Raw genomic sequence first — 26766 nt, 5'->3', positions numbered from 1 at the left:
CATCCACACAGCAGCGAAGCTCCATGTGACATAAATGTTATCGAAATCTGATAAATTACCTAAAGTGATGTCACTTGAGTCAACGCCGGTTCTTCAAGCCAGAAAATAATCTTTAATTGCAGACTTTAAAAAACAATTATCAGCTCCCAGCAGTGGAAGAAGTACTCAGATCCTTTACTGCAGTAAAAATACCAATACAGCAAAGTAAAAGTACTCCATTACAAGTAAAAGTCCTGCATGAAAAATCCTCCTACAGTAAAAGTACATAAGTATTATGAGCTTGATGTAGTTAAAGTATTGCAGTAAAAGTACATAAGTATTATGAGCTTGATGTAGTTAAAGTATTGCAGTAAAAGTACATAAGTATTATGAGCTTGATGTAGTTAAAGTATTGCAGTAAAAGTAGTGGTTTGGTCCCTCTGACTGATATATTATTATATATGACATCATTAGATTATTAATAGTGAAGCATCAGTGTTAGAGCAGCATGTTACTGTTGTAGCTGCTGGAGGTGGAGCTAGTTTACACTACTTTATATACAGTTAGCTAGTTTAGTCCAGTGGTTCCCAACCTAGGGGTCGGGCCCCTCCAAAGGGTCAGCAGATAAATCTGAGGGGTGGTGAGATGATTAATGGGAGAGGAAAGAAGAAAAAACAAAGTTCTGATACACAAATCTGTTTTCAGTTTTTGGACTTTTTCTCTAATCTTTGATTTTTGCTGAAATATTGGATCATTTGAACATTTATTGAAATGAAAGCATGTGAGAAGTTTAGAGGGAAAAATCACTATTTGGTGGAGCTGTTAACAACTCATAGACATGTGAAATGTGACCCCGACTACACACTGCTTTTTGTAAGACGTCAAAAGCCAAAAAGGTTGGAAACCACTGGTTTCATCTTTAACAATGTGTTGTATTTTAAAAGCTTGTTATATTATCCATTGTGTCAAATCTTCATCTGAAAAGTAACTAAAGCTGTCAAATAAATGTAGTGGAGTAGAAAGTACAATATTTCCCTCTGTAATGTAGAAAGTAGCATCACATGGAAATACTCAAGTAAAGTACAAGTACCTCAGTAAAAGTACTCAGTTACTTTATCGGCTCTGCAGCATCTTTCTTTGATCTGGTTTTATTCTGAAAGCGGAAACGCGTTGTTGGCGCTGTGGAGGAGAAGAAGAAGAAGAAGAGAGGGAGGCTGTCCGCGAGGAGGAAGAGCGGGATCAGACCCGCACACAGACAGACTGCGGGACCGCAAAGAAAGAAAAGAAATGTGGAATATCCCGCGAGCTGCGCGCACGACACCCTGAGGATCATTTCCGCTCCGGAGGAATATTTAAATTCACATTTTCTCTTTTTTTGTTTTTCATTTTCGGGCTGAAATATTTTGGATGTTGCTGCTTCCTGCCGGGACACACACACACACACACACACACACACACTGAGAGTTCAGCCCGGTACCGGACCGCGCGTGCGTGAGTGCGCGTGAATGTGCGTGCATGTGCGGGTGTGTGTGTCCGCGCGCAGCTTTCATTTATCGCCGCTGTTGTTAAACGTGATGTTTTCTCAGCGGACTTCTGCTCACCTTGTTTTTGACCTGTGTGTGCGTGCGCGTGAGTGCGCGTGAACGTGTGCGTGTGCTCAGCGTGGCTCTCACGCAAACAACAATTCATAAACACATTTGTTTTTAATTATTTTTGAAGGTTTTTTTTGGAGAGAAGCCGGAACAACAGTGTGTGTTTGTTTGTGTGTGTATGTGTGTTGAGAGTGTGCACGTGCGCGTCTCGCATCCAGCACGCGGCAGATCAATGAGGATGGATTTATTTACTTTGACACGCGAGGACAGGAAGTGATTTTTGGTTTCTATTTGTTTGTTTTACCGGATGGATAATAAATCAAAAACAACTAGAATAAAGTTGACACATTAAAAAAACTGGATTTGACACCACAGAAGAAGAGCAAAAGGTGAGTTTTGATATTTTATTTAAAAAAAAAAAACTGAAGTAAAAAGCTTCATGACATTTATTGCATTTTTAAATAATTTCATCTTTTATTATAATCCTAAAATATAACAGGTTTATATGAGTTAATATGAAATCTCAGTAGAGACATTAAATTTTAAAATTTAAATTCACTGTGAAAGTCATAAAATATAAAATATTTAATCAGTTTATAATCTAATATGAAAATATTCCTCTGAGGATGATATATAATCTTTATGGAATCAGTGTAATATTCATACAGTATTTCTAGTCACTGTACTTGGTTTTTTTTTAAAAAAAAACAACATAAAACCTTCAAATTCTTACGATATGTTTATTTTGCTGCCATATTTCTAAATATTCTCATAGTGACAAATATGAAGTTGAATTCCTGCTGAGTTTCAGGACATCCTTGTTTTATTCCTCTTTGACACTTTTCATTTGTAGTAATCCTATAATATTCACGTTATTCTTCTTGCAATATATTATAACGTGTATATATGAATATTTGTATTAACGAGTTCATAGTTTAATCAGTGTGTTCAGGATTTTTGAGGCCGTTATTCGACTGTTTAAAGGTGAACTGCAGCGTGTTTCCAGGTGTTCTCAGTGCAAAAAAAAGTCGAATAGAGACGGAGCTGATGATGATGTCAGCGATGATGTCACCGGTGACGTCACTGGTGACGTCACAGCGTGGGTCGAGGCTGAAGGCTACGGGTTTAGAAAGAAGCGAGACCTCCGTAGCTCCTCGTCTGTGCTGGAGGCTAGCAGCTCCGATAACACGCCACAGTCTGTACAGGTGCATCATGGGTAACGTAGGTGCCAGGTTTAGACAAGGAAGAATGTGTGGAATGAAAGAGAAGATACTTCTGGTTCTGCTGCATCGATTATATCAGACGTTATTGATAATTTCATGTAAAAAAACTAAAAATTTCGTTTAAGAGCAGCAACTGAAATACAGTGTGAATGTTCAGCTGCTTCCTGTTCCTGGTTCTGTTCCTGGTTCTGTTCCTGGTTCTGTTCCTGGTCCTGTTCCTGGTTCTGTTCCTGGTTCTGTTCCTGGTTCTGTTCCTGGTTCTGTTCCTGGTTCTGTTCCTCGCTGCAGGACTCTTCCATAAATCTGTCGGTTCTTTGTTCTCTGCCGTGAACCTCGTTGTTTTTTTTTTTGCTCTCTGACGCCTCGGCGGTGGAGCCGATCGTCTAATTAACCCGCAGTCCTCCGGGCCGCTTAACGAGCCTCAGCCAGCCAATTAAGTCTAATTAACGGAGGCAGGAAGTCAGGCTGCTGTTGTGTTGCTCGTCATGTTCTGGAGATCTGATCAGCAGCAGCAACAGAGAACCACAGTGAAGAAGAACAACACAGAACCAGAGAGAAGGAAAACATTGATCCTCTGTTCTGTCAATTTATTCATATATTGATTAATTATTAGATCTTTCTTCTTCTCTGATCACGTCCACAGTAAAACGACTAATCCTGAACATTTTCTTTCCATTTCAGCTTCCTGTTCACATCAAAAAAATAAGAGCTTTTATAAACTCACTGAAAAAAATCCAACAGGTGATCAGAGTCTCTTTCCCTGTGACTGATCAATAATATTGATTAAACTCTGTGTTTTATGAGTGAAGCTTTGCCTGTTTACACATCAGTCCAGATTTTCATACATGCTGATGTTACAAATATAAGTGACTTTTTTATTTATTATATTAACATTAATGTTTTGTTAACGTTACTCACAGTTCGTCTCTTCTGACTTTGTGTCGTCTGTTAGCGATAGCTGCTAGCTGCTGTGTGGCGTTTCCAGCTAGTTGGTTTATTTCTAAATACTGAAAACGTCCAGATATAATGTATCAGGGTTTAAGGTGATTTCTCTCTAATGTTTCTCTCACATTCATAAATATGTTTCCAGTTATATTACAGACTATTCTGTAACGTCTGTGTTCTTGCGGCTCAGGCTTGAACAGTCCGGTTGTTTGCATTCGGGTCCAGGTGGAGCTTCTCTCCGTCCATCACGATCCGGCCAAGCTGCCGGCCGCTGAGACTAATCTGGGCTGTAAATTTCTGGACGTGTTCATTACCTTCCTGCTCCGCTCTGTTTTGTTTTAATTTCACAAGATGAGAGATGGAGATGAAACTTTAATGATCCCTGCAGGGGAAACGGCTCGAAACGCCGTTTATTTAAGCTGGATTTACCCGGGACTGCCCCGCTGATCGCTGGGAAATCTGGCTGTAATGAGGCCGAGCGGAGACGCCGAGCACGACCAACAGGAAACCCACATCCCCGAAAAACCACCTGGAACATCTGAAACCTCCCTGAATTAACCCCAAACTGAGACTGAAGTTGAAAGGTTCATTCTTCTTAAATTTGAAGACAGACTGAAGTTATCAGACTTGTCGTTATAGACATCAAATATTTATTAGCCTCAGCCAATAAAAATGCAGTTTTAACTGGACACAAAACAGCAGAAAAATAAAAAATATGGAGAGAAAATTGCTGAAAGCACTAAAATAATAAAAATAACACTGCATAGTTAACACATACATGCTTAAAACTAATAGTTGAAGACATTTCTCATAATCTCAGTTTAAAAGACTCGTTGTGGACATTAAAACAATATTATAAACAGATTTGTTAAAGTTTCATCTCCTCTCAGCTCACTGCAGATGAAACATTGTTAGGAATAATTCACATATTTTCTGTTTGGGCAATTTTTTATATTAAATTTACAAATTATACATTTATATTATAGTTATATTAAATCACCATATACATAAAATGTCAACATCAATCAGTTTTTCAACATTATCATATAAAGAATATGAGAAACATCCTGGTTTGAGACGATCGTGTTAAAGTCTGACGTTTTGTCGATGACGTCTTGTTTTACTTTGTAATATCGCGTCACCTGACTTCCTCCTTCCGCTCCCGTCGTCGTTACAACGACCACTAGAGGGCGCCGTCACCGCAGCGCAAACTGTCTGTTTTACGCGCTTTAGTCGTTTGTTTTCAGTCGTTTTATGTTTAAGTTCTTTTTTTTTTTTTTTTGATGCAAAAATTCAAAACGCAGATTAAAAAATAAAAAACAAAAGAAGAAAAAAATGTGGTCGTAACGTCGCCAAAAAAATATTAAAATCTGAATAAAAGTCAATGAAGTCTGGTGTTTGTGATGTTTCTGCCACACGGCTCCCCCCGTCTGCAGCGATGTTACGAGCCTCGACATCTGTGTGTGTGTGTGTGTTTGTGTGTGTGTGTGTGTGTGTGTGTGTGTGTGTGTGTTTGGGTTGGGGGGGTTTGATGGATGGGTACGGGCGCCCCACACACACACACACACACACACAGCTGTCCTTCAATAGTCTGGAGATAAGAGCCATTATTGAAATCCCAGCTCCCTAACAGCCATCAATTACTGTGTGTGTGTGTGTGTGTGTGTGTGTGTGTGTGTGTGTGTGTGTGTGTGTGTGTGTGTGTGTGTCAGCCCGTCAGACGGCCGGCTGTGTGTGTGTTCGTCGAGCAGCGCTGATACGTTCTCGCTCTCTCTGCTGGATTATGAGTTCCTCTGGAAACGAGGCGACGTGCCTTATCTGTCCTCCGGCTCAGCGATAAAACACACACACACACACACACACACACACACACACACACACACACACACACACACACACACACACACACACACACAGATGTCGAGGCTCGTAACATCGCTGCAGACGGGGGGAACCGTGTGTGTTTTCTCTGTGTGCGTTTTTACGGCAGAAACATCACAAACACCAGACTTCATTGACTTTTATTCAGATTTTTAAAACAGGTTTTCTTTGTGTTGACGCTAACAGATAGTTCTGGTTATAATCTTACGTCGCTAAAGATTTAATCAAAACATCTCCATTTATTATTTAAAGACGCAGACAGGAAGTGCTAAAAAGAAATGTCTTGGATGGAAACCTCAGCGTTGGGGTCAGTCTTTCTGTTCTGGAAACAAACAGCCCTCATGTGGTTTTTTTTTTTTTTCTCTCCGTCTGCAGAGACATGTTGAGCTGAGCGGCGTCCTCGAGGCAGACGGTCCTGTCTGACGCGTCAACCAGAGGACCGCAGGCTCACAGCATGGTAAGGTCAAAGGTTAAATTCAAGCTTTTTTTTTTTTTTTTTTGTAGTGTTGATGACCCAAAAGTACAATCAACTCCATCCAAATGAAAAACAGTCCAGCTAACAGAAACAGAATCCTTTTAAAATGACGTAATTCTATGATTTCTTTCAAAAATATGAGATCAAACATCATGAAATGCAGTTTAATCTACGTTTATGTTCATGTAACGAAATATTGTGCCACAGAAACAACAAGCGATGTCGAAGATTTCACGATATGTCGCGTCACGACACGTCACGACACGTCACCAAATGTCAAAACTGGCAAAAACTTGAACTTCACGCCACAAGATTTCACCAGGAAATGTGACACCACAACATCTCCTGTTCAGGTCACAGCAGCTGAAACATCTGTATTCATCATGTCTTCCTTTTTTTTTTTTTTTTTTTAAATTAAAAGCGTAACTTACTGTAGAAAACCAATTAAAAATGAAATGGAAAAAGAAATAATTTCCTGGTTTGTGTTCATACAGAAATATTCTGGCTTCATTTTCCTCCAGCAACACTTTTCCATCTCTTTCATTTTTAATTTTTTCTCTTTCGTTCCTGGTGCCCTGAAAAACAGAGCGAGTGGAGGATCTCTCTGCTTCCTCCTCATCTCAGGCGGCCACCCAGCTGCCTGGATAATTTCCTAATGGCCCTGCGGCTGATAGCCAATCAGAGATGGTTCACCACGCCGTGTGACAGGAAATTCAATTAGGCTGTTTTTTTTTTCCTTCAATATCAGCTCTCCCTGACTCTCTCTCTCCTGCTACGCTCTCCCCTTCGTCTCTCGCTCTCTCTCTTTGTTTATTTCAGGCTTCCTCTCTCTCTCTCTCTCTCTCTATCTCTCTCTCACCTTTGCCTTCACTCTTTTTTTTTCATCTCTCCATTTCCTGGATCTGTCGAGGGAGAGTGAAAGAGTAGCTCCGGGCGTCGTATGTCATCCAGGAATACTAAAAATAAAAAATAAAAAAAATAAAAAAAAGGCTGCTCTTATTTTTTTTCTCCATGAAAGGAAAAATGAAATCACAGGCTTCATGTCCTGTAGTGGAGATTCTCTAAATGAACAAAATCCTCCCCCCCCCCCCCCCTTCATTCCTGTTTGTCCTTGAAGGCTGAATTCAACTGTGTGGCACTTAACGGTTTATTTCAGAGTATTTCCTGTACTGAAGGAAAGAACCGCTCAGATCAAATCGATACTGCAGACATTTAATATCCAGCTGACTGCGTTGTTTGGGATTAAGTGTAACGTCTCGTCATAAGGCAGCGTTAAAGTCTTAATTTAGCAGTTTTAAAAAGAGAAAATTATAGCGTATTACTCAAAATTTCATCTGTTTTTAAGAGGATATTCACTTGTTAAACCTCAGAGGTTCCTTACTTTCGTTACTATGTGTAAATGTTGAAGTGGCGTCTTTGTTATCACAACATTTGTTGCTAAAGTCGGGAACACATGTTAAAAATTTTAAAAATTGCAACATGTTTTTATACTTTAGAGCTGAAATGATTAGTCGACAGAAAATACATTGCCAACTATTTTAGTCATCAGTTAATCATTTAAATCTTTCTTTTCTTGGCAAAAAGTCCCAAATCAGTATGAATACGACACATGATGTTCCAATATGATCGTATTCTGGTTGTATATGTGGAATATATTTGGGTTTTAGACCAATTATTGGTAGATTAATTGATATTCATCTTGACACTCAGAAATTAGCACATAATGACTGAATGAAATAAGTGGAAGAAGAGATGTAGGCTGTGATTTAGGCAAAAATCAGTTAAGAACACAAAATCTTGTGTGTTCCTTTACTAAAACTGATATCAACATCCATCAAAAATAGTTTTCTTTGCCTTTTTAAGTGGTTGCTAAAGTATTCAGGACTGTTGCAGCAGTTTTGTGATGTGGTTAAAAGGATAAAATACATGAAGAGATAAAAGAAAGATATAAAAAGCAGATTTAAACCAACATATTTCAAAGTGTTACCTGTTTTCATTTGGGATAAGGTTTAATGCTTTGGACACAGAAGGCTGAGACCAAAAGTTATAGCACACTTCCTGATATTGAGCCACATATTTTGATGTGTTATACGTATAAAACTGTTAGCGGAGTAGCACAATGAAAAACCAAGGAGAGAAAATAAGAATACAGTTAGTTATGATGATTAAAAGTTCCGGGTCACTTCAGTTTGGATGTACGTATCAGTCTTCTTCATAAGAATGCGGCTGTACAGTCATTGTATCTGCAGTCCCGCCCCCTCTCCTTCTCATTACTCATTTTGACTCTCCTGTCCATGTTGCAGGTGGATGCCAGCACAGCTTTCAGGATGAACCCGCTCGCTGCCCTCAGCATCGACCGCAACGCTCTGGTGGGGGAAAACCTCCGCCCCCATGGAGGAATTTTCTATCCTGGCATCCATCCTCTCTCTGCAGAAAAGCCCCAGGAGCCGGGCACTTCCCTCCCACTTGGCTATGATCTCCTGTACAAACCAGATGTAACCCTGCTCAATGGCCAGAAATCTGCAAATGGGTATATTGGACTTTATAAGAGCCCACCACCAGGGCTGCAGAAGCCCCTGGTAGTCCCTGTTGCAGGAGGTGATGGCCTGGGTCTGGACCGGCGAGTCGGACCCAATGATAAGTCATCAGAACTTGGCCTGAATGGCGCCAGCAGCTTCCTGAGATTACCTTGGATCAGCCCTTATGCTGATGCGACAATGTACCCCTTCCTGGACATGGCTTACAAGGCCTCCTTCTTGTCCCAGCCATCCCCCTTCATCCACCAGCAGTTGGCATATCAGTCTTTGTGCGCCGCTGGGGCGGGAAGCAGCACACCTGGGGAAGACAGACTTTTCTACCTGCCTCCTTATGCCCCAGTCCATATCTCCTCCCAGCTAGGCCCTCCAATCAGGATCCCTACAGCCCCTCCAGCTCCTGCTGTCCTTTCACCCCTGGCCCATTGCCAGGACAAGGCCTTGCAGGGTCTTGGTTCTCAGGTACATCAGGAACCCTCTGCCTTCAGCACAAGTCCTCAGATCCACCAGGAGCCCCAGACTCAAGCTGTTCGCCACACTGAGCGACAACATGGCAGCAGTAGCAGTGGTGCAAAGTCCAGTCAGCCCACTTCTACCAAGAGCAGTCTGAGTAGCAGCAATGGTGGAAGCAGCAGTGCCCCTGTAAGCAGTTCAGCGAGCACGGCTGCCCTAGAGTCACCTCCAGTATCCCAACATCCAGGCTCAGTTGCCCCACCTCAACCCCTCAGCAACACCACTGCAGACCTCCAAAAGTCCCTTTACAGGAGCACGTCCTCATCCTCAACTTCACTTTCAGTATCACATCCCTTCTACATGAGCAGCCGGAGCTCTGAGCACAGCTCTCCCATGCGCTCAGGCAGCAACAAAACCAAAGATGCCAGCTCAGACCGCTGTAGTGCAGAGAAGTGTAAATCACCTGCAAAGACTTCACTGGACAGAGCTGTACCTCAAATGCCTGCCAAAAACCCTGGAGAAAAACCTTTGGATCTGTCAGCCAAAGAGTTGGAAGGATTCCCAAATGGATTCCCATCCAAATTAGAGGCCTTGGCCAAATTGGGGTATTTACCACCATCCCGATTCGGGCTGCTAGCCAGCCAGGAGCAGCACTTAAAAGAGGGTCTATCCCCTCCTGCTAGTACATCAGCAAAGACTCCAGATTGTCCTGAGATGATCAGCACTGCACCCCCCCCTTGGGTTGTCCCGGGTACATCCCCAGCAATCACTTCTGACCACAACAAAGGCTCCCAAATTATGAAACACAAGAATTTAGACAGTGTTACTCATCAGTCACAGCCTCAGAGCTCACCTGCCTCGACAACAGTTGAAGTGAACAGTATCCCCAGCCCTGCCTCAGTGGGAAGACCTCCTGCATCATCCCCATCTGTAAAGTCCAAAGCTGAATGGTCACGAGTTCCTACTGATACTGAGAAAATCCCTCCAAACAGTAAAGGAGAAACTCGTACATGCTCTGGAAAACAGACCATATCTTCAGCTAAGTCAGACACTCAAGAGCCCCAACCTCATCCACAGCAACAGCAGCTTCGGATAGAAAACGGAAGCACCACAAACCAAATCTACAGTGACTCATACCTTCCTCCTGGCTTAGGTTACACTAATCGCTACATCCCATACTCAGTTGCTGAGAATATGTCCCTGCAACGCATGTCCATGCAAGGCAAAGGACCTGTCTACCCCCACCCAGTCCTGCTTGGCAGCAGCAGCTTTTACCCCCCCCGCGTCGCATCAAAGCATGGCCTTCCATATGGAGTACATCCAAACCAGGCTGACTTCATGACATACAAGAATTCCAAGGGGATGGCCCACCCAGGTCTTGACCGACTTGAGACACAGGATAAAACCTGGAATGCAGAACCGTACAGGAACCAGGAAAGACCAGAAGCTGACAGCTCCCAAAAGTGTGACAATGAGAGAGACAAGTCCACAAACCAAACTGTAAAAGCTTCTACTGTCAGAGATGACATAGTTTGTATTGACCTGGTGCGTGATGAGGCCGATGAAGATTTGTCCACCAACAAGCACAGCTCCACATTTACCAGAAGAGAAGATTCTTCAAAGCATGGTGGTGGTGCTTCTAACCACATCCAAGAAAGAGATCCACGGCCTCCAAAGGCCCTCCCCCCCAGCCAGGCTGCAGAGCACAGACAAGGATTACTACCCCACACTTCCCAGTCACAACCTCCTCATCACAACTCTTCACCTCCTCCTACTAGTGAGGAGATCCCAGAGGAGATCCCGGAAGATGAAGAGCCACTGAGTCCAGTCTCAGATATCCCAGAGGAGCAGACAATGCGCTGTGCCCGAACTTCTCCACAACAGTTCTCAAGAAAATGTAAAACTGGAGCCTCTAATCGCACCGAGGACGTGACAGAAGGTGGCACTAGTGGTGGGGATGATGGTGCTGAAGGGAATAGCACTAATAATGACGTTAAGTCAGTGACCCCAACTAATAAAAATGTTAATCTTGAGCAAAGCCCTTCCAGACATGGTAACTCATTAGGTTCTGTTTGCAAAGAAAGTTCTTCTAGTGACTGTACCAATTCTAGCAGCATCATGGGAGCAGTGTGTACAGTCAGCAGCCCCAGGAGTCCAGGTTATGAGGGCAACTGTCATTCAGACAGTCCAGTTTGCAGCAGTGATAGAGATTTTAGTCCCCAGGTCCCAGCATGCAGGAGTTTTAATCCCAGGGTCCCAGCCGGTGGGGTCATGAGTGTTAACATGAACCCAAAAGGTCCCATGTGTAACAGTGGAGATGTCAACAGTCCAAATTTCGTCAACAGAAGTTTTGTGGGTCCGTGTTGCAGAAATTTGCCTCTGAGGACTCCAACTTGTGAACCCAGAATTTTCAGCAGTCCAACTCGTGGAAATACCAACCTTGTGGCTCCAAACTGCAGGAGCATCAATCCTGGATTTACAAATTGTGAAAACCGCAATGTTGTGCGCCCAACGTGTGGAAACATCAGTCTTAGGGCTGAGAATAACTTTAGTGGTCTGAGTTGTGGAAATAGCTTCTCTAAGGGCCAGGTGTTTGGAAATAACCAAACCTGTGTAATTAACAACTCCAGGGTTCCAACATATGGAAACAGTTTTCCTCGGGGCCCAACCTGTCGGCATCTTTCACCTGGCAATCCGACCAATGCTGGCTTTACCAGGATGCCTGCGGACTTAACTCCAGAACCACCAGTTGATAAAGACCTAACACGTGAAGGCCTTTCCTCCAGTGAGACAGGGCCCAGGAAAGAGACATCAAACTCCGTCCTCGCCACCACCAGCAGTGGAGACGAAAAGACAAACTTCCAGGACATCATGAATCTTGACGAGGATGACGGCCTCGGCGGCAGCAAGTGCCGGCGCTCCGGTCTCACCAGGCGCATCGCCAACTCATCCGGCTATGTGGGGGACCGGTTTAAATGCGTCACCACGGAGCTTTACGCTGACTCCAGCAAGCTCAGCAGAGAGCAGAGAGCGCTCCAGGTAAGATCCCTGTTTAAATTTAAATTCTCCTTTTCTTTTTCTCTATTGTACTGTTTGGATTTGTTTTCTTATGCTTTGTGCTGTGTATTTATCAAAGCACTCACTGACAGGAAACAGGCTTTCATAGTGGTCTAATTCCACTGTACAAATCTGTCTTTTACCAGCATGTCACCACTGGAGAAGTTACCATATAACTGCTGTAAGGTTTCTGTCTCTGCTCCCAAAAGGTTTATATAACAAATTACACAGTTGATCTATAAATGTTAAGCCTGAAGCAACACAATAGCTCTAAATGTACAAAATAATTTTGTTTCTTTTCATGAAAAACATACTTTTTGTTTTTTATGTTGTCACATCCAGTGTATTCCAGACTTATCTTTTCACGTTATGACCTTACAAAACATTTTCATAGGTTAACAAAAAGCTGATGATTGTTTCCTTCCTTTTCTCAGTAACGTGGATTTAATCCCACAGCTAAAGCATGTTGGAAAAGAGCTATGGGCTGGAGTTTTGACCCTCTGGTTTGTCTTATTTTATGCAGTGGTGGAAGAAGCACTGAGTACTTCATATTGGTCCAATAAAGCCATCACAAAGTACCTTTCAGGCACCACAAAACGGAGTTCTTGACCATAAGTAGCACTGCGGAGGAATATTGTTAAGAGTTAGTCCTTGTTTTGTTTTTACTGACTTTTATTCATCGATTGACAGTTGTTGTTGGTGACTTCATGGCTTGTGGAAGATTCCAGCAGCTGTTAAAAGGTGTTTGGAAGTGGTAATGGGGTGTCATCAAAATATTAACTCTGTAGAAGGTTTTGAAACCTATAAAGAGATGGTGTGTGAGGATTTTGTAGTGTGAGTGTAGTAGGGTGGTTTAAGATGTTTAAGGAGTCGTTTTTTCTTTTTTTTTTTTTTTTTCCTCATCTTCCTTTTCCGTCTGCAAATGTTTTGGGTCGTGCTGAGGTCGAGTTAGGACAACACACCGGCTGTGTGTGTTTGGCTCCAGGCGACTGTTAACCTGCTGGTTTTCCCCCCGAAAAATGAAGAAAATGGTGGCAGAAAGAAGAGCGTCTCTCTGTCTCTCTCTGCATACATATTTATCTCCGTCTTTTTCCTTTCAACTATCTCTCAACTCCTTTCCTTCTTTCTCCGCCTATTCTTGTTATTATTCCTCTTTTTCTTTCCTTTTCCCCTTGAGATCCTCCTTTCCTCTCAAATTAAATCTCCTCCTCCTTTTTCATCCTTTGCCAGATGGAGGACTGAAGGAACGTGGTACTTTTAATGAAATCCTCCTCTTCCTCCTTGTCCTTGGAGTCAAGATTAGCCTTGTTTTGTTTTCCTGATGGAAACTGGTTTGTATTGAAGTAAGAATAAATAAATAATCAAACTGCCTCTGAGTCATTCACCAAAACTTTTACCAAGAAGACACAAAAATCTTTCAAGCCTCATGTCTTTGGTCCCTTTAATGTATTTTAATGGAACCAAAACAAAACAATGTGTTGTACAGGTGAGATTTGGACGTTTCATACATAACTTTTTACCTTTTCCTCCAGATATTTAACTTCTTTATCTCAGTCTAAATTAAAAAAATATTAAATTGTTTTATGAGTCCCCGCCTCAGTGGTCTTTCTCTGGGCAGAAAGTTGAGCCGTCAGGCTGTTTATTCCCTCTGGAAGGCTGTTTGCTCGGTCAGTCGTGGCTGCAGAAAGAGGAGGAGGAGGAGGAGGAGGGAGGAGGAGGGGGAGGAGGTTACCACTCAAATTAACTCACATTTCGCTCCTACGCCCTCGGGTGCTGCCGGCTCCGGGCGGCAGCGTCGGATGGATTTGTAGATCGTTTCACGGGCCATTAATTTTTAAAATGGGTTTGTGGTCAGGGCAGAATGACGTGAGCTAGAAATACAGGCCTGTCAGGGAGCTAACGGGAAGCGGTTACCAATGGTTACCTGTGGATACCAGCGGTTACAAGATACACGTCTTAGCATGGCACTCGTGGTTGGAGTATCTCAGTGTGGCACATATCAGAAATGTTTTCATGTGAAGCAGACAGAGTAAATCATGAAATGTTTTAAAGATCAGAGAGAAAGTGATGATTCCTGTGTGTCTTCCATCATGGAGGATCCAGGGTTGTTGCTGCTGTGTAAACCTCCCAAAAATGATGTTAAAGCATCAAAACATGCCAACAAATTCCCCCCAAAATTATTCCTCTTTTTAAAGCAGTTTTCAATTTTACATCTAAAAATATTGATTATTGTTTTCTGGCCCTGAGTTAAATATTTTGATCTTCCAGCAGATGAAGGTCAATCATAAATTTGTCTTTATTTTTTTGTTTTAGTGCCTTCAAATCCTCAAATTTACTTGAAACTTTGAGACTGTAATTTTCTGTCCTGAGTGAGATGAGCTGGTCAGATTGTCATTAAATTTTCAGTTTGCATGAGAAAAAACACACATTTTCCATATGTTTGCTTCCACTGAAAAATTGAAGTGGTAATATTTGTCACCGCTTCAATGTCTTAAAATTTGAATCTTGAAAGCTTTGGAAAAAGTATCTGTATGGCAGCAAGAGATAAAGCAGAAGCACTTGATGAAGCTGATGTTTCGGCTGAAGTCGAAACACTGAAGAAAGTTGAAGTGGCAGTTGAAATGAGTGCTGAAAGAATAAGCACTAAATGTAGTTGAAGTGGCAGATGAAATTTAAGCACCAAATTGAGTTGAAAACCTCCTCGGAGTGCACAAACTGAAAGAAGTTAAAGGGTAAGTTTAAGTGGAAGTGCTGAAAGCATTTTGAAGTGTCAGTTGAGGAGTATTCAATGAAAGTATTAAGAAAGACGAAAGAAGTTGAAGTGTTAGTTGAAACAAATTGAAGCACAAGATCACATTTAAGTACTGAAAGTAGTTGAAGTGAAAGTGCTCAAACAAGAGTTGAAAAGCAGGTTCCAGCTTTGTAATGTTAGTATTAGTTGAAGTGAGAATGCTGAAAGCAGTGGAAGCGCCGGTTGAGGGTTTAGCCCTGAAAATATAAACGAGGGAGGACGTTTCAGCATCAAATGGAGTTTAAACTGAGAACACTGACAGAAATTAAAGTTAAAAGCTCAAAAGGAACTTTTGGCACTTTTTATAGCGCCCCCCCCTTCAGGCCAAATCTTTCATTGTCGTATTTACATTAAGTTGTCTGATCCTGGTCCTGCTCTCCAGGAGGATAAACAATTTAAGATTTTGTATTTAAAAGGAAAAAAAATCTCAAAACTTTCTGTTTTCTGGAATGTATCTCAGCAGCACCTGTTCACTGTTTTTTTTTTTTTTTTTTTTTTTTTTTTAGTATTTTCTTCAGTTTGTCTGTTGAAATGCCAGAAGGGAGTTTGTTTTTTTCCCTCCTTCAAAGCAGCAGAGTCTGAGGTCACAGAGTGAGTTTTGAAAGTTTATATTTTATGGTGTGTTTGTGGTTCGAGGCAGTGAAATCCTGAAGTGTCCCGAGGCTCCGGCTGCCAGAGAATATAGCCAAGAACTCACCTCTGGCTGACAGCTGCTTTTATTATCTGAGTATCACTGAAGGTCTGGAGTCAGAGCAGGAAAGCAACCAAACCAAACACTGATTCTCTTTAAAGGGACAATCCCCCACAAATCTACCAAAGGAAGCTGCCATCTCTCAGACAACTAAGTCTTCTGATGATGGTAAATGATGGTAAATCAGTTATGTTTTATGGGATATTTGTTCTATAATAATTGAACAAAATCTCCCAAGAATCAAACAAGAAATAATAGTAGATAATATGAATAGTTGAATAGCTGAAACCAAAAAATGAACTCAAGAGGCAAAACTTACAATAAAAGAAGTCATATTGTTACGTTTCCTACGTTTTTTTGCTGAATTTTTCATGTTTACAGATGTTTCAGGGCTGCGTCCCCATTGGTCGCTTATGTCAGGAGGGACAGGTTAATGGTTTGGAAATACAACAAGTGATGCAACTTCAATTATTTTAACCCCAACGACTCTTTCTTTCTCCAAATGGACTGCAAAATCTTGGCTGGAAATTAAGGCTGGACGCATTGGAAGAGCATTAAAGGGGACATATTCAGCTTTTAGTGTTTTTTTTTAATCATTTATATCCTGTTCTGGTGTCGGATGTTAAACATGGTCAAAGTTCCAAAACTTGAGGTAGAAATGCTGCCTGCAAGTCAAACGTGCTCTGAATGCTTCATTTGGAGAGTTACCTCAACTTCCTCCTCATCATGATTTCATCAGATTGTTCACACATTGCTCACAAACAGCTGTCCGTTTTGTAATCTCGGTTGCTAAGGTTGTTCCTAAGGTGGTTGCCAAGGTGGTTGCTAAGGTGTTTCCATGTGTCGTCCACTCTCATATTTCAGATGTGATTCAGCTCCAACATGTACAGATAGATAAAGAAGGAGAAAAAGAAGTGAAATCCTGCTACTATAGTTTGTTTACGTAGCCTCCGGAGCCGGAGGAAGCTTCCTGAAAGCTGACCAATCAGAACAGAGTGGGCTCATCAGGAGGGCGGGGCCTTAAAGAGACAGGAGCTAAAACGGCCTGTTTCAGACAGAGGCTGAACTGAGGGGCTGCATAAAGGACCAGTAGAAGATAAATAAGGAGTTTTTAACTGGAAATCATGTGAAGATATTCCAGTAAAGCCCCAGAATATAAATATAGAGCTGGAAATATGCAGAATATTTGTTCTTTAATGAAAAAACTATGAGTTTTTTTTAACAAATTTCAATAAAAGCTCAAAATTTTATTCCTTATTTGGTACAGTTTGATCTTAGTTTAAAATTAGGGCTGGAAATACAGAAGTTTATTTAGACAAAACTGTGAGATGATGAATACGTCTTTCGCTTCACCATGACAGCATGACGACACGGGACTCAGGATGGCTGCTCTTTTTTTAACTCTAGCCAACATTAACCAGATCGAAGTTACTCCTTCAGCAACACTGGCTAAATAATGTTAGCTTTAGCTACTCGATGGCTAGCGTATCGATATGTTTATTTATAAAAGCTAATAATAACCTTAGAAACGTTAAGAAGACACTGTCCGTCTGTTGGGAGTGCCAGTTGGTGGGGGGACATAATTGAAGTCGCACCACTTGTGGTACATTTTTTGGTTTCAAATTATTTTTATTCACTAATCCCATAGTTCTGGTTGGTTTTCATCCTTGGTCTGATTCTTTTGTGCAGATCTGAACGCGGAACAAAACAAGCTCACAGAGACCCTGTGGAGGAGGTGGTCTCACTCTGGTCACAAATGAATGTTGTGCTTAGAAAAACATCATACAAGTTGTACGTAGACGCAGAACAGAATCAGCGTCCAAACAACCACTCGCAGTCTGGATCATTTTCCGTTTTGTTGCACTTAAAAAACAAACACTTCTAGTCCTGTGTTTCAGGCTCAGCACATGACTTGCCCAGTAGAAAAAAAAAGAGCTTTTTCTCTCTGATGTTGTTTTATTTATCCTTTTTCATATTTTCCCAGCGTGCAATGCTGCGTTTCTCTGAGCTGGAGCTGAAGGAGAAAGAGGGAGGAGGAGAGGAAGAAGAAGAAGAAGAAGAAGAAGAAGGAGGAGAAGAAGAAGAAGGGATGACAGCAGCGGCGATGGCAGCAGCAGGGGAGAAGGAGCTGGCAGACGGCCAGCAGGGAGACGGAGGGAGGGAAGAAGAGGAGGAGGGGGAGGAGGAGGGGGAGGAGGAGGAGGGGAAGAAGAAAGAGGGAGGAGGAGGAGGAGGAGGAGGGTGGGAGCGCTGCCAGCAGAGCGAGGGGAGGCGAGGAGGAGGAGGAAGAACTCCCCCTGCAGCCGCCGCCGAGGCACCGAGAGGTAAGAGGATTTCCGGAGAGTTCTGCAGGATGACGTGCACACACACACACACGCTCACACACACACACACACACACACACACACACACACACACACACACACACACACACACACACACACACACTCAGCCCCACAAAAGACATAAAAACACACACACATTTTTTTTTTCGGTTGATCTAACTCGCTTGAAGTCGCTCTCTGTCTTTGTCTCTTTTTCCTTTTTTATGTGTGTGTGTGTGTGTGTGTGTGTGTGTGTGAGTGTGCACGTCAAACACACACACACACACACACACACAGATTTGAACTCTCGGTGCACCTCGCTCGCTTTAAGCCGAGCACACCGCTGCCCTCATTTTCTCCAGGAAGCCAAGTGTTCACATTCACACACTGACAGCGGTTGTTTCACACTTTCTCTTCCACATCAGAGACAAACTAGATTTTCTTGTCACACCTGCAGAGAAAGTTGTAAATGCAAAAATCCTGATTTCTTGCATTTTGCACTGTTTTTAAATCAGGGCTAAAAGTAAAGAGGTTTATTGATGACAAAACTGTGAGTTAATAATTAAAACCTTTAGGAATCAATTTCAATCGCAAATTTAAAAATCAAGTTTTTCTGGGAGGCGCTACAGACCACCAGATACCCTATACAATAATACACATTACACCTATAAATCATATTTATCTATTTTACTCTAAAATACAAATGTGCAATACATTCCACTCACTACTGTATAACTGAACAGGCTGTATATACTGTGCATAACCATCTACTTATATGTTTATAAAGTAACGTCCTTCACTTCTTTACACTATTTACATCCTGTTTACAGTTCGCAGAAATGGTTTCACCTGCATATATTCATTCCTTGTGTATATTACTGAAGATTGTTGAGTTGTTATTCTGTGTTGGTACATCGAGAGCCACTAAAATGGAGTCAAATTCCTTGTATGTGTAAACATATTTGGCCAGTAAAAAGATGATTCTGATTCTCATTAATGAAAAAAAAAGCTATGAGATGATACACTTTTGGGAACAGGATTGCAATCGGAGGCTAATTCGCACCACCGTCAGCCAGTTCAGAAGTATTGCCTTATTGAACGTGGAAGGAAAGATCTTCTGCTCTGGCTAGAAATGACGGTGATGATGGTTACATGGACACGAGTTGCCTAAAGGTTGGACTCCCAGGCTTCCCGGGATGCACTGAATACTCCTCCATGATCTGGGAGTAAAGATAGAGGGGTGATCTACATGTGGTGTGGTTCTACTTGGCTCGGTGCCACACGAGCTGATCGATTTCGCATTGGAATTTTTTCACATACCAACCAGCGTCACCGACATCATAGCCAAGTTATTTCAGCAACGTCCACATGTGCTTCTCCCTAGAAGGCTTTACAACGGGACGGCAACAGCTGGAATTCAGTTCCCGTACTCTTTGTGGCCGTCTTCGAGATAATCCTCATTGGAGCCAGACAAGTATTCAGAGGCCCTGAAATTACCATCCAGAGACAGATTCGCTCCTCTGCGACGTCACAAGCATCCTACAGACAGCCCCGTGCACAGCAAGGCTCCTCGCAAGCGCCTTGATGAGCCTGTGACATGAGCGTGGATGAAGATTAAGCCTTCAAAGTCACGGAGCCTTTTCGATTAGGAAAGGAGTGAGAGGAAAGGAAATTCCACAGCTGGCGGAGCAACCTATCCAAAGCCTTGGGAGGCGGTACACATCGGAGCTGTCTGACAGACAGATGGGGAGGCTGGCACAGAAGCAGCTGGCAGATGGTCTGGCAAGGATTGACAGCAGCCAGCTCTCAGGGAAATTTAAGGTGTGGTGCTACCAGTTCACAATTTACCAGCACGTCATGTGACCTCTGAAAGTGAGCAAAATTCCATCATCGGTAGCCAGCAGGATGGACGGCATCTCCAACACTTACATCAGGGAGTAGCTGGGCCTCCCCTGCTGCCTCTCTCACTCAGGACTCTTTGGCAAGAGGCCTTGGATACAGGCAGGAGAAAACCCGTCTCATCCTCGAGCTAAGGAAGTCCAGGGACCAACTGATGAGGAGCACAAAGATGGATGTCCACTCAGGGAACAGGTGGAGGCACAGGCAGAGGTGGACCAAACCATCAGTAGGTTGCAGCACAAAGAGGTCCTGGGAAGCGTGCAAGACAGTCTGGCAGGATTGGACTGGGGAGAACCTGTGCAGGTCTGGTCCAAAGCCACAGGGGAGCAGAGGAAGACCATGGTCGTGGAGGAGGTCACACAGGTGGAGCAGGAGCGCTACCTCATCAAGGCAGTGTCCCAGGGCACCACAAGCAGAGGCATCAGCTGGGCAGACATCAAGGCGAAATCCACAAACATGGCTCAACTTCTTGACAAGGACAATATATGACACCCGTCCATGTCCCTGAAACCTCTCCCAGTGGTTTTGGAGTGAGGACAACAGCAACACAGGCCTTCAGCACATCCTGTCAGGGTGCAAGGTTGTTCTGGCACTGGGGCGCTTCAGGTGGCGGCACAACCAGGTGCTGAGAAAGCTGGCAGAGCTATTGGAGAAGTGCAGGGTGGAGGCAAACAGCTTCTCAGGTCACCAGCAAACATTCATTCCCTTTGTCGAGTCCAGAGAGAACCGACAGGAGCCAGCAGCAGGAAAGACGACATGTGTTCTTACTCCTGGAAATGAACGGGAAACGTGTGTTGACCTGGTCAAGCAGCTAGTTTTCCCACCTGAGATCACACAAACAACTCTCAGACCAGATGACGTGATGTGGTCCACAGCTGCCAAGAAGGTCCTAATTATTGAACTTACTATCGCTTTGGAGGAAGGGATACCATCAGCATATGAGTTCATGCAGCTGAAGTACTCTGAACTGCCAGCAGAGTGCATTGAGGCTGGCTGGACCGCAACCATCCACCCAGCAGAGGTTGGATGCAGCGGCTTTTGGGGCAAATCAGCAATCCAACTTCTCCTTACAGATGGTACGACTGAAGAGAGTCTACAGAAGACCATCAAAGAACTGGCAGAAGAGACTGAGAAGTCAAGGTGTTGGTTGTCGCAACGGAGAAGGGACAGTTGTTGGGGCTCAACAACCCCAATAGGGGCAGCTGCAGGAGGTGATGGGAGATGGCCCCAATTGGCCCCAATCCCCCCCCCCCCCCCCCCCACTGGGAGATGTACTGGGTAAGGGCGAAACGACCCTGCAGCTGACTCAAAGGGCAGGCAAAGATGCCGAGTCCTAATTTCCTGCATTTCGCGTTCAGCTTAAGATGAAGGCTGTCGGTCCGTTACCACCAAAATTAACAAAGTTCAGAAAATGCTTCAATGACTTGAAGAAGTTTATTAATGACAAAACTTTCGGTTGATAAATACATTTGAAACGTCATGGCGTGAGAGCGAGCGGGGAGATTCTGGCTTTAATGCCGACACATTCAGCTTCTCCTGTTAGCTGCAGCTGTGAGTCAGTGCACTCAAAACCACATCAGTGTACATCAGTGGCCATGTCAATACAATGTAAGTGGTTAACTATCAAATTTAGAAGGTGCAAAATCCTGATTTGGTGCATATTTTTCCAGATTTGTTTTGCTTTTATTTGATATAAAGGATAAAGGTTCACGGCGACGTTAAGTCGGTCAGGAGCACGCAGCATCTGTCTGGCCAGCCGTAGCTCTCAGGGTTGTTTTTGTTTCTTGTAGCAGCAGTGTTCAGTGCACGCGCCCAGACAACAACGTTGCCATGACGATCGGCTCTCGTGGCCCGTTGCCATGGCGCATAATGTGGCCGGGAGCCACGGGACGCATGGTGAGTCGGATGATCAGGAGAGAGAGAGAGAGAGAGAGAGAGAGAGAGAGAGAGTCAGTGAAGATGAGATGGGAAGATAAGGAAGATAAGGAAGAAGAAGGGATGACAGAGGAGAGAAAGGATAAAAAAAAAACAGAAAAAGATGGAAAAAGTGAGCGAGAGACATAAAAGAACAGAAAGATGAGAGAGAGGCGACTGTCTTTGATCTGCTCGGCTGCTTTTAAGCATCTAGAGAGAGAGTTGAAAGCTGTGTGAAGCTAATTCACACACACACACACACACACACACACACACACACACACACAGTGAAATCTGAGTCAGTGTTTAAGAATTGATTTCCTGTAATGAGATGGCTTCACCTAACCTGTGAGTGTTGGAGGTCAAAGGTCAAACAAACACAAACACAGTCAGGTAGCAGGTTTGTGTCTTTACACAACTTCTGGGGTTTTTTGGAGTAAAAGTTAACAAAATAAATTATTTCTGGTGATTCTGCGTTTATTAAACACTAACACTTGTGGGAAAAACAAGAGTGGCCATCGTGATATCAAGAACCAAGAATGAATTATCTTGTCATCTTGTGAAAACAGGGTTTTTTTTTGCAATAATTATGATGTCATGATAATTATCTAATTATTTCAAGAAGAAAATTTGTTGCATAAAGATCCTTAATAAACAACTCTTTTCCCAAAATACCGTATTAATCTGAATATGAAGTCCTCCGCAGATTTAGCATTGCACTTCACTCTCCGGTCGCTGCATGTTAATACAGTTTTATCAAAAATGTTTATGTTTACATAAATTTATCAATAATGGCTGATATGCAGTATCATCACGATGCAGCATAACCTCACCGGAGAGGTTTGTCAAGACTTGGCGTCTAGATTACCCAGAATGCAACTGGACTGCTGATGGGTAAATTTAGGATGATCTTCCATGGGCTTAAATATATAATTTGTCCTGAATGTGTCATATTAGTGTCTCGGGGTCGAATCCATCAGTTTTTTCTTTGTACCTCTGGAACCTGAATGTGCTGATAAAAGACAATCGGATGATATTTCTTGATTTAAAGATGGAAGTTTGGCCCGGTGATGGTGCTAGAAGAGAGGTCAGATAGAATTTATACTGGAGCAGAAAAATTTACCGTAAATTTTATACGATCGCGGCCTTGTTTCCCAAAAATCCATCTTACGAACAAGCTGAAGAGGTGTTTCCTGAAGACGCTCTTATAAATGATGGTAGCGACTTCCAAACACAACATGTTTCCTGTCCTTGGATGGATGGTCGGACTAACCAACACTTCAGAGCAAAACAAATTTACTACAAGTGAAACCAAAGCAACTCAAAACGCCCTCAATGAAACAAATGTCATTATATTTGTCTTTTTCCTGCAGGTTTACATCCATCCTGCCCTCACAGTCGCTTCCCCGTCCTGCCGCTGTGTCGCCAGTCCGAACACCTCCCAGTCCTCCGAGAGAAGGACGACGGCTCGACGCAGGAGGAGGAGAAGAAGAAGAAAGATGAAGAACACGAAGAGAAGAAGAACGAGGAGAGAAGTTTTGTCTCACAGCCGGAACAACAACAACAACAAAGGTTTCTGCCGGCAGCCAGAGGTCTGTTTCAGGGAAACGCCTCCACGCCAACCTCCGCGCCGACCTCCGCGCCGGGACTCGGTGGTTCGACTCCTAGCATGGTGGCGATAAACCGGAGGCGGATCTTCAGCCTGGAGCCGTTCCACCAGAGCAGCATCATCAGCAGCCGGCTGAAGAGAGGGAGGGAGGAGGACGACCGGACGGGAAATTCCAACAAGAAAACCAAATTTACCAACGGTAAGACTTCAGAAACTCGTCTTTGTTTGGTTTCTGTTCTCTCGGTGTCGTTTGGTACGTTTAAGAAAGAAGTTACTGGTTTTAATTAATTGATAACTTTCTAATTCATCATAAAACACAACTTATCAGACTTTGTTATGGATAGAACGATTTATTTCCATCGTTGTCTCTTGTGTTTTCACCATCTACCCTAAATTCATCAAGATGGAGACAAACATAAAACACTGGTTTGATGAAATGTTGGAAAGTGATAAGTAGAGCTGCAACAATCAGTGAATCAGAACAGAAAATTAATCTGCAATGATGAATCGTTTCAGTCGTTTTTCAAACCAGAATGTCAAAAGTTCCTACTTGTTCCAGGTTCTCAAACTGTTTACGTGATGGTAAACGTTGGGATTCAGACTGTAATGTAACCTCGCAGTCCAATTTTGTACCAACTGTATACTGACACCAATTTCAGAAGTGTCCAAGATACCTGCTACTTTGTCTGTTTTTATTTGTTTTCAAAGTCTATTTTTCATGATTCAATTTTCCAGTTTTTTTAGTTATTACTATACTATTATTACTTGATTAATCATTTTGTATGTAAAACATCAGAAAACAGACAGTAACATGTTTTAAAACACAGACAAAGTTGAATCTAGCTGTAATTCTGACATATTTCCAACATAACTTGATGTTTAGTCTTTGGTCTTTATTTCCTTACAAGTTATCGGCCTTTTATGCTTTTTTCTAACTTTTCTTTGTTTTTGCATTTTTCTTTCATCGTTCATTGACTCTTCTTTTATGTTCCTCATAGGTGTTTAGTTTTAGTTTTTCAGTATTTATCAGTGTTAATAAGTAGATATCAGATATTTCATCTGGTGTACCACAGGGTTCCATACTGGGTCCTCTTATATTCTCATTATACAGAGATTTTATCACTATGACGACGACACACGACTGTATATACAGAATCTGTAGTGCTTGATGACCTTTTATATCGTATTCCTCATCATTGATGGGCATTTTTATTCATCTTAATCAGTTGTTGGATAATATTTCTCCTCATATTAATTTGCTGTAACGTTTTTCTCTATTTTTTCTTCTTCTAATCTCTGATTGTTGTTTCTTCTTTCCTGGTTGTTAAACATCACAGACTCGACACTGGACGACGTGAAGAAGCTGAAGGTTTGCATCGAGCTGAACGGCCTCCGGCTCAACAAGCCCCGCCTCCCCGGGGAGCTCAGCCAATGGCTGCCCGGCGGCCCGAGGTCGGCGGAGGTCGACAGGAAGTTCAGAATGAGCCAGCAGGACGTCACGCCCATCAGGGGGAGGTCAGAGGTTAACGGGAGCTGGTGTGACCCCACGTTTGTGAGGAGGGACGTCCCGAGAGGTAAAACTAACAAATGATTCAAACTTTATTCATAAATGTTGTTCTCAGACGTGAAAACTTAGCGTTTCTGCTACAGAGTTGACTTTTGCATGAATATTCCTTAAAGCTTCATTCAGACATGACAGGATGTTTACAGAAAGAGACGTTAATGCTCGTTGATGTTTGGCAGCTGCTGCACGAGAGGTTTAAACGCCGTGATCAGGAGGAAGCAGACACGTTCTTCTTCTCTCCCAGGCTGCATCAACTGATGGATTTTCAAACTTAAGGTCTTAATAAATGAGCGTCGCCCTCACAGTGAATCCACTGATACGTTTTCACATCAGTCCCAGAGTGTAACAGAGTCGGAGTCTCCGTCCGACTCAGAAATGTATTTTCAATTTGTGAGCCACAAATATCTGTAAAATGTGATGCTGCCGCTGCTTTCCATCAATCAAGTATTTTATTGGTTATACAGCGAAAACAACAGAACAAAGCACACGAACACATCATATAAAAATAGAAACATCACATAAATACAAAAGATAATAAAAGTTCAAACCATTTGAAATAAACTGTTATTGTATAAATAATGTAAAATCTTGAGATATTTAAATATGTACATATTTATTTTGTTGTTTGCTTTAAAAGTGAATTTGTGTGTGTTGTTGCTAGTTGACACTAAGGAACTAAAAAAGGAAACCCGGGATTCCACCGGGTGCGTGTGCGCCGCGTTCCGGCTCCGACGCGGTTTTGCTCCGTCCTCTGCGTGGCGCCCTATTCCACCGGGAACGTGTCAGAGGCGGAGCGTCTTCACTGCGGGGAAGCCTTCCGCTGTTTAAAGTAAGTTGCACTCCTACTACAGTAATTACGGCAGCCTAGTCAAAGCGAGTAAAGTGCCTCAAGGCTACCGTAATTACTGCAGTAGCAGGGCAACTAAACTGCCCAATTTTGTTAACTTGCTCAGCTTTCGTTGATTTGGTCATTTTCCTTGATCTTTGTGCTTCTTCTGTGGTTAATTAGGCTGCGTAGTTAAATCTTTATTCGTCTGTTTTAATTGTGTTTATTGTTGATATGCGACCTGGAGTCTGCGCGGGGTGTTTTATTTTGAAAAACGACCGGATGCTCAATGCTGTTTCTGTGTCTGACTTCCTGCCCAGCTCGATCTACTCTGTGCTGCTTGACGCGGCCTCCGTAAAAAATCGTCTATCTGTAGCGCAGCGGAGCGGAGAGACGCTTCTGAAACGCGGCGCGGCGCCCGATGGAATCAGCTCCGGCAGCCGCGTCGGAGCCGGAACGGAACGCACACGCGCCCGGTGGAATTTAGGGGTGACCGGCGGGTGTATGACGCGAGTCAGCGTGATACTGGTCTGGTAGAAGTGACCAGTTTATTTTTCAAACTGTAAAATGTTGCAATTGTTAAAAAAAAAACCCAGCTGGTTTAAGGGAACGATAACAAAGACGTTGACTTACATTATGTGATATATAGTAATGAGATTTTCAGGTGTAGTTAATAATAGTTTAATTTTAAGCTGGGTGGGTTTATGTGCTCAAGAGTTTGACTGAAAAAAATACATTGTTCTTGTGTTTTATTAAAATAAAACTGCTAATAAAGACAGGAAACGATGACTGGAAACAGTCGGCGGCGTTACGACCGTCCAGATGTTTCATCACGGTGTACAGACACGTCTCCGCTCGCGCGTCACGTTAGTGAAACAGGCCTCAGGAAAGCTTTCATTTTGAAGGCAGCGCTGCGGAGAAGCAAGAAAAGCTGCTGAAATGTCTCCGCTGTCATCATCTCCTCCTCTTCGTTTCCTCCTCCTCCTCCTCCTCCTCCTCCTCCTCTCAT

The 26766-nt window shown here is 42.9% G+C and overlaps 1 protein-coding gene across 3 annotated transcripts in view; it reads left to right on the top strand.

Annotated features, from left to right (window-relative positions):
* The first annotated feature begins 1177 nt into the window (after positions 1-1177).
* LOC137177466 (BCL-6 corepressor-like) overlaps positions 1178-26766 on the top strand; it is a 48087-nt gene continuing 22498 nt past the window's right edge. For 2 of the 3 annotated variants that reach the window (XM_067583805.1, XM_067583803.1), the window contains exons 1-6: positions 1178-1960; positions 5996-6077; positions 8399-12121; positions 17606-17945; positions 23132-23566; positions 24705-24941. In XM_067583805.1, coding sequence (XP_067439906.1) covers positions 6075-6077; positions 8399-12121; positions 17606-17945; positions 23132-23566; positions 24705-24941 — 4738 coding nt within the window. In that variant the 5' untranslated portion in view covers positions 1178-1960; positions 5996-6074. The remainder of the gene's footprint in view (positions 1961-5995; positions 6078-8398; positions 12122-17605; positions 17946-23131; positions 23567-24704; positions 24942-26766) is intronic. The other variant, XM_067583804.1, reaches the window with a different exon arrangement.

The sequence above is a fragment of the Thunnus thynnus genome, chromosome 24 (assembly GCF_963924715.1).
Source record: "Thunnus thynnus chromosome 24, fThuThy2.1, whole genome shotgun sequence".
NCBI classification, from domain to species: domain Eukaryota; kingdom Metazoa; phylum Chordata; class Actinopteri; order Scombriformes; family Scombridae; genus Thunnus; species Thunnus thynnus.
Note: the sequence above shows the minus strand (reverse complement) of the source record. Positions and strands in the feature narration are given on the sequence as shown.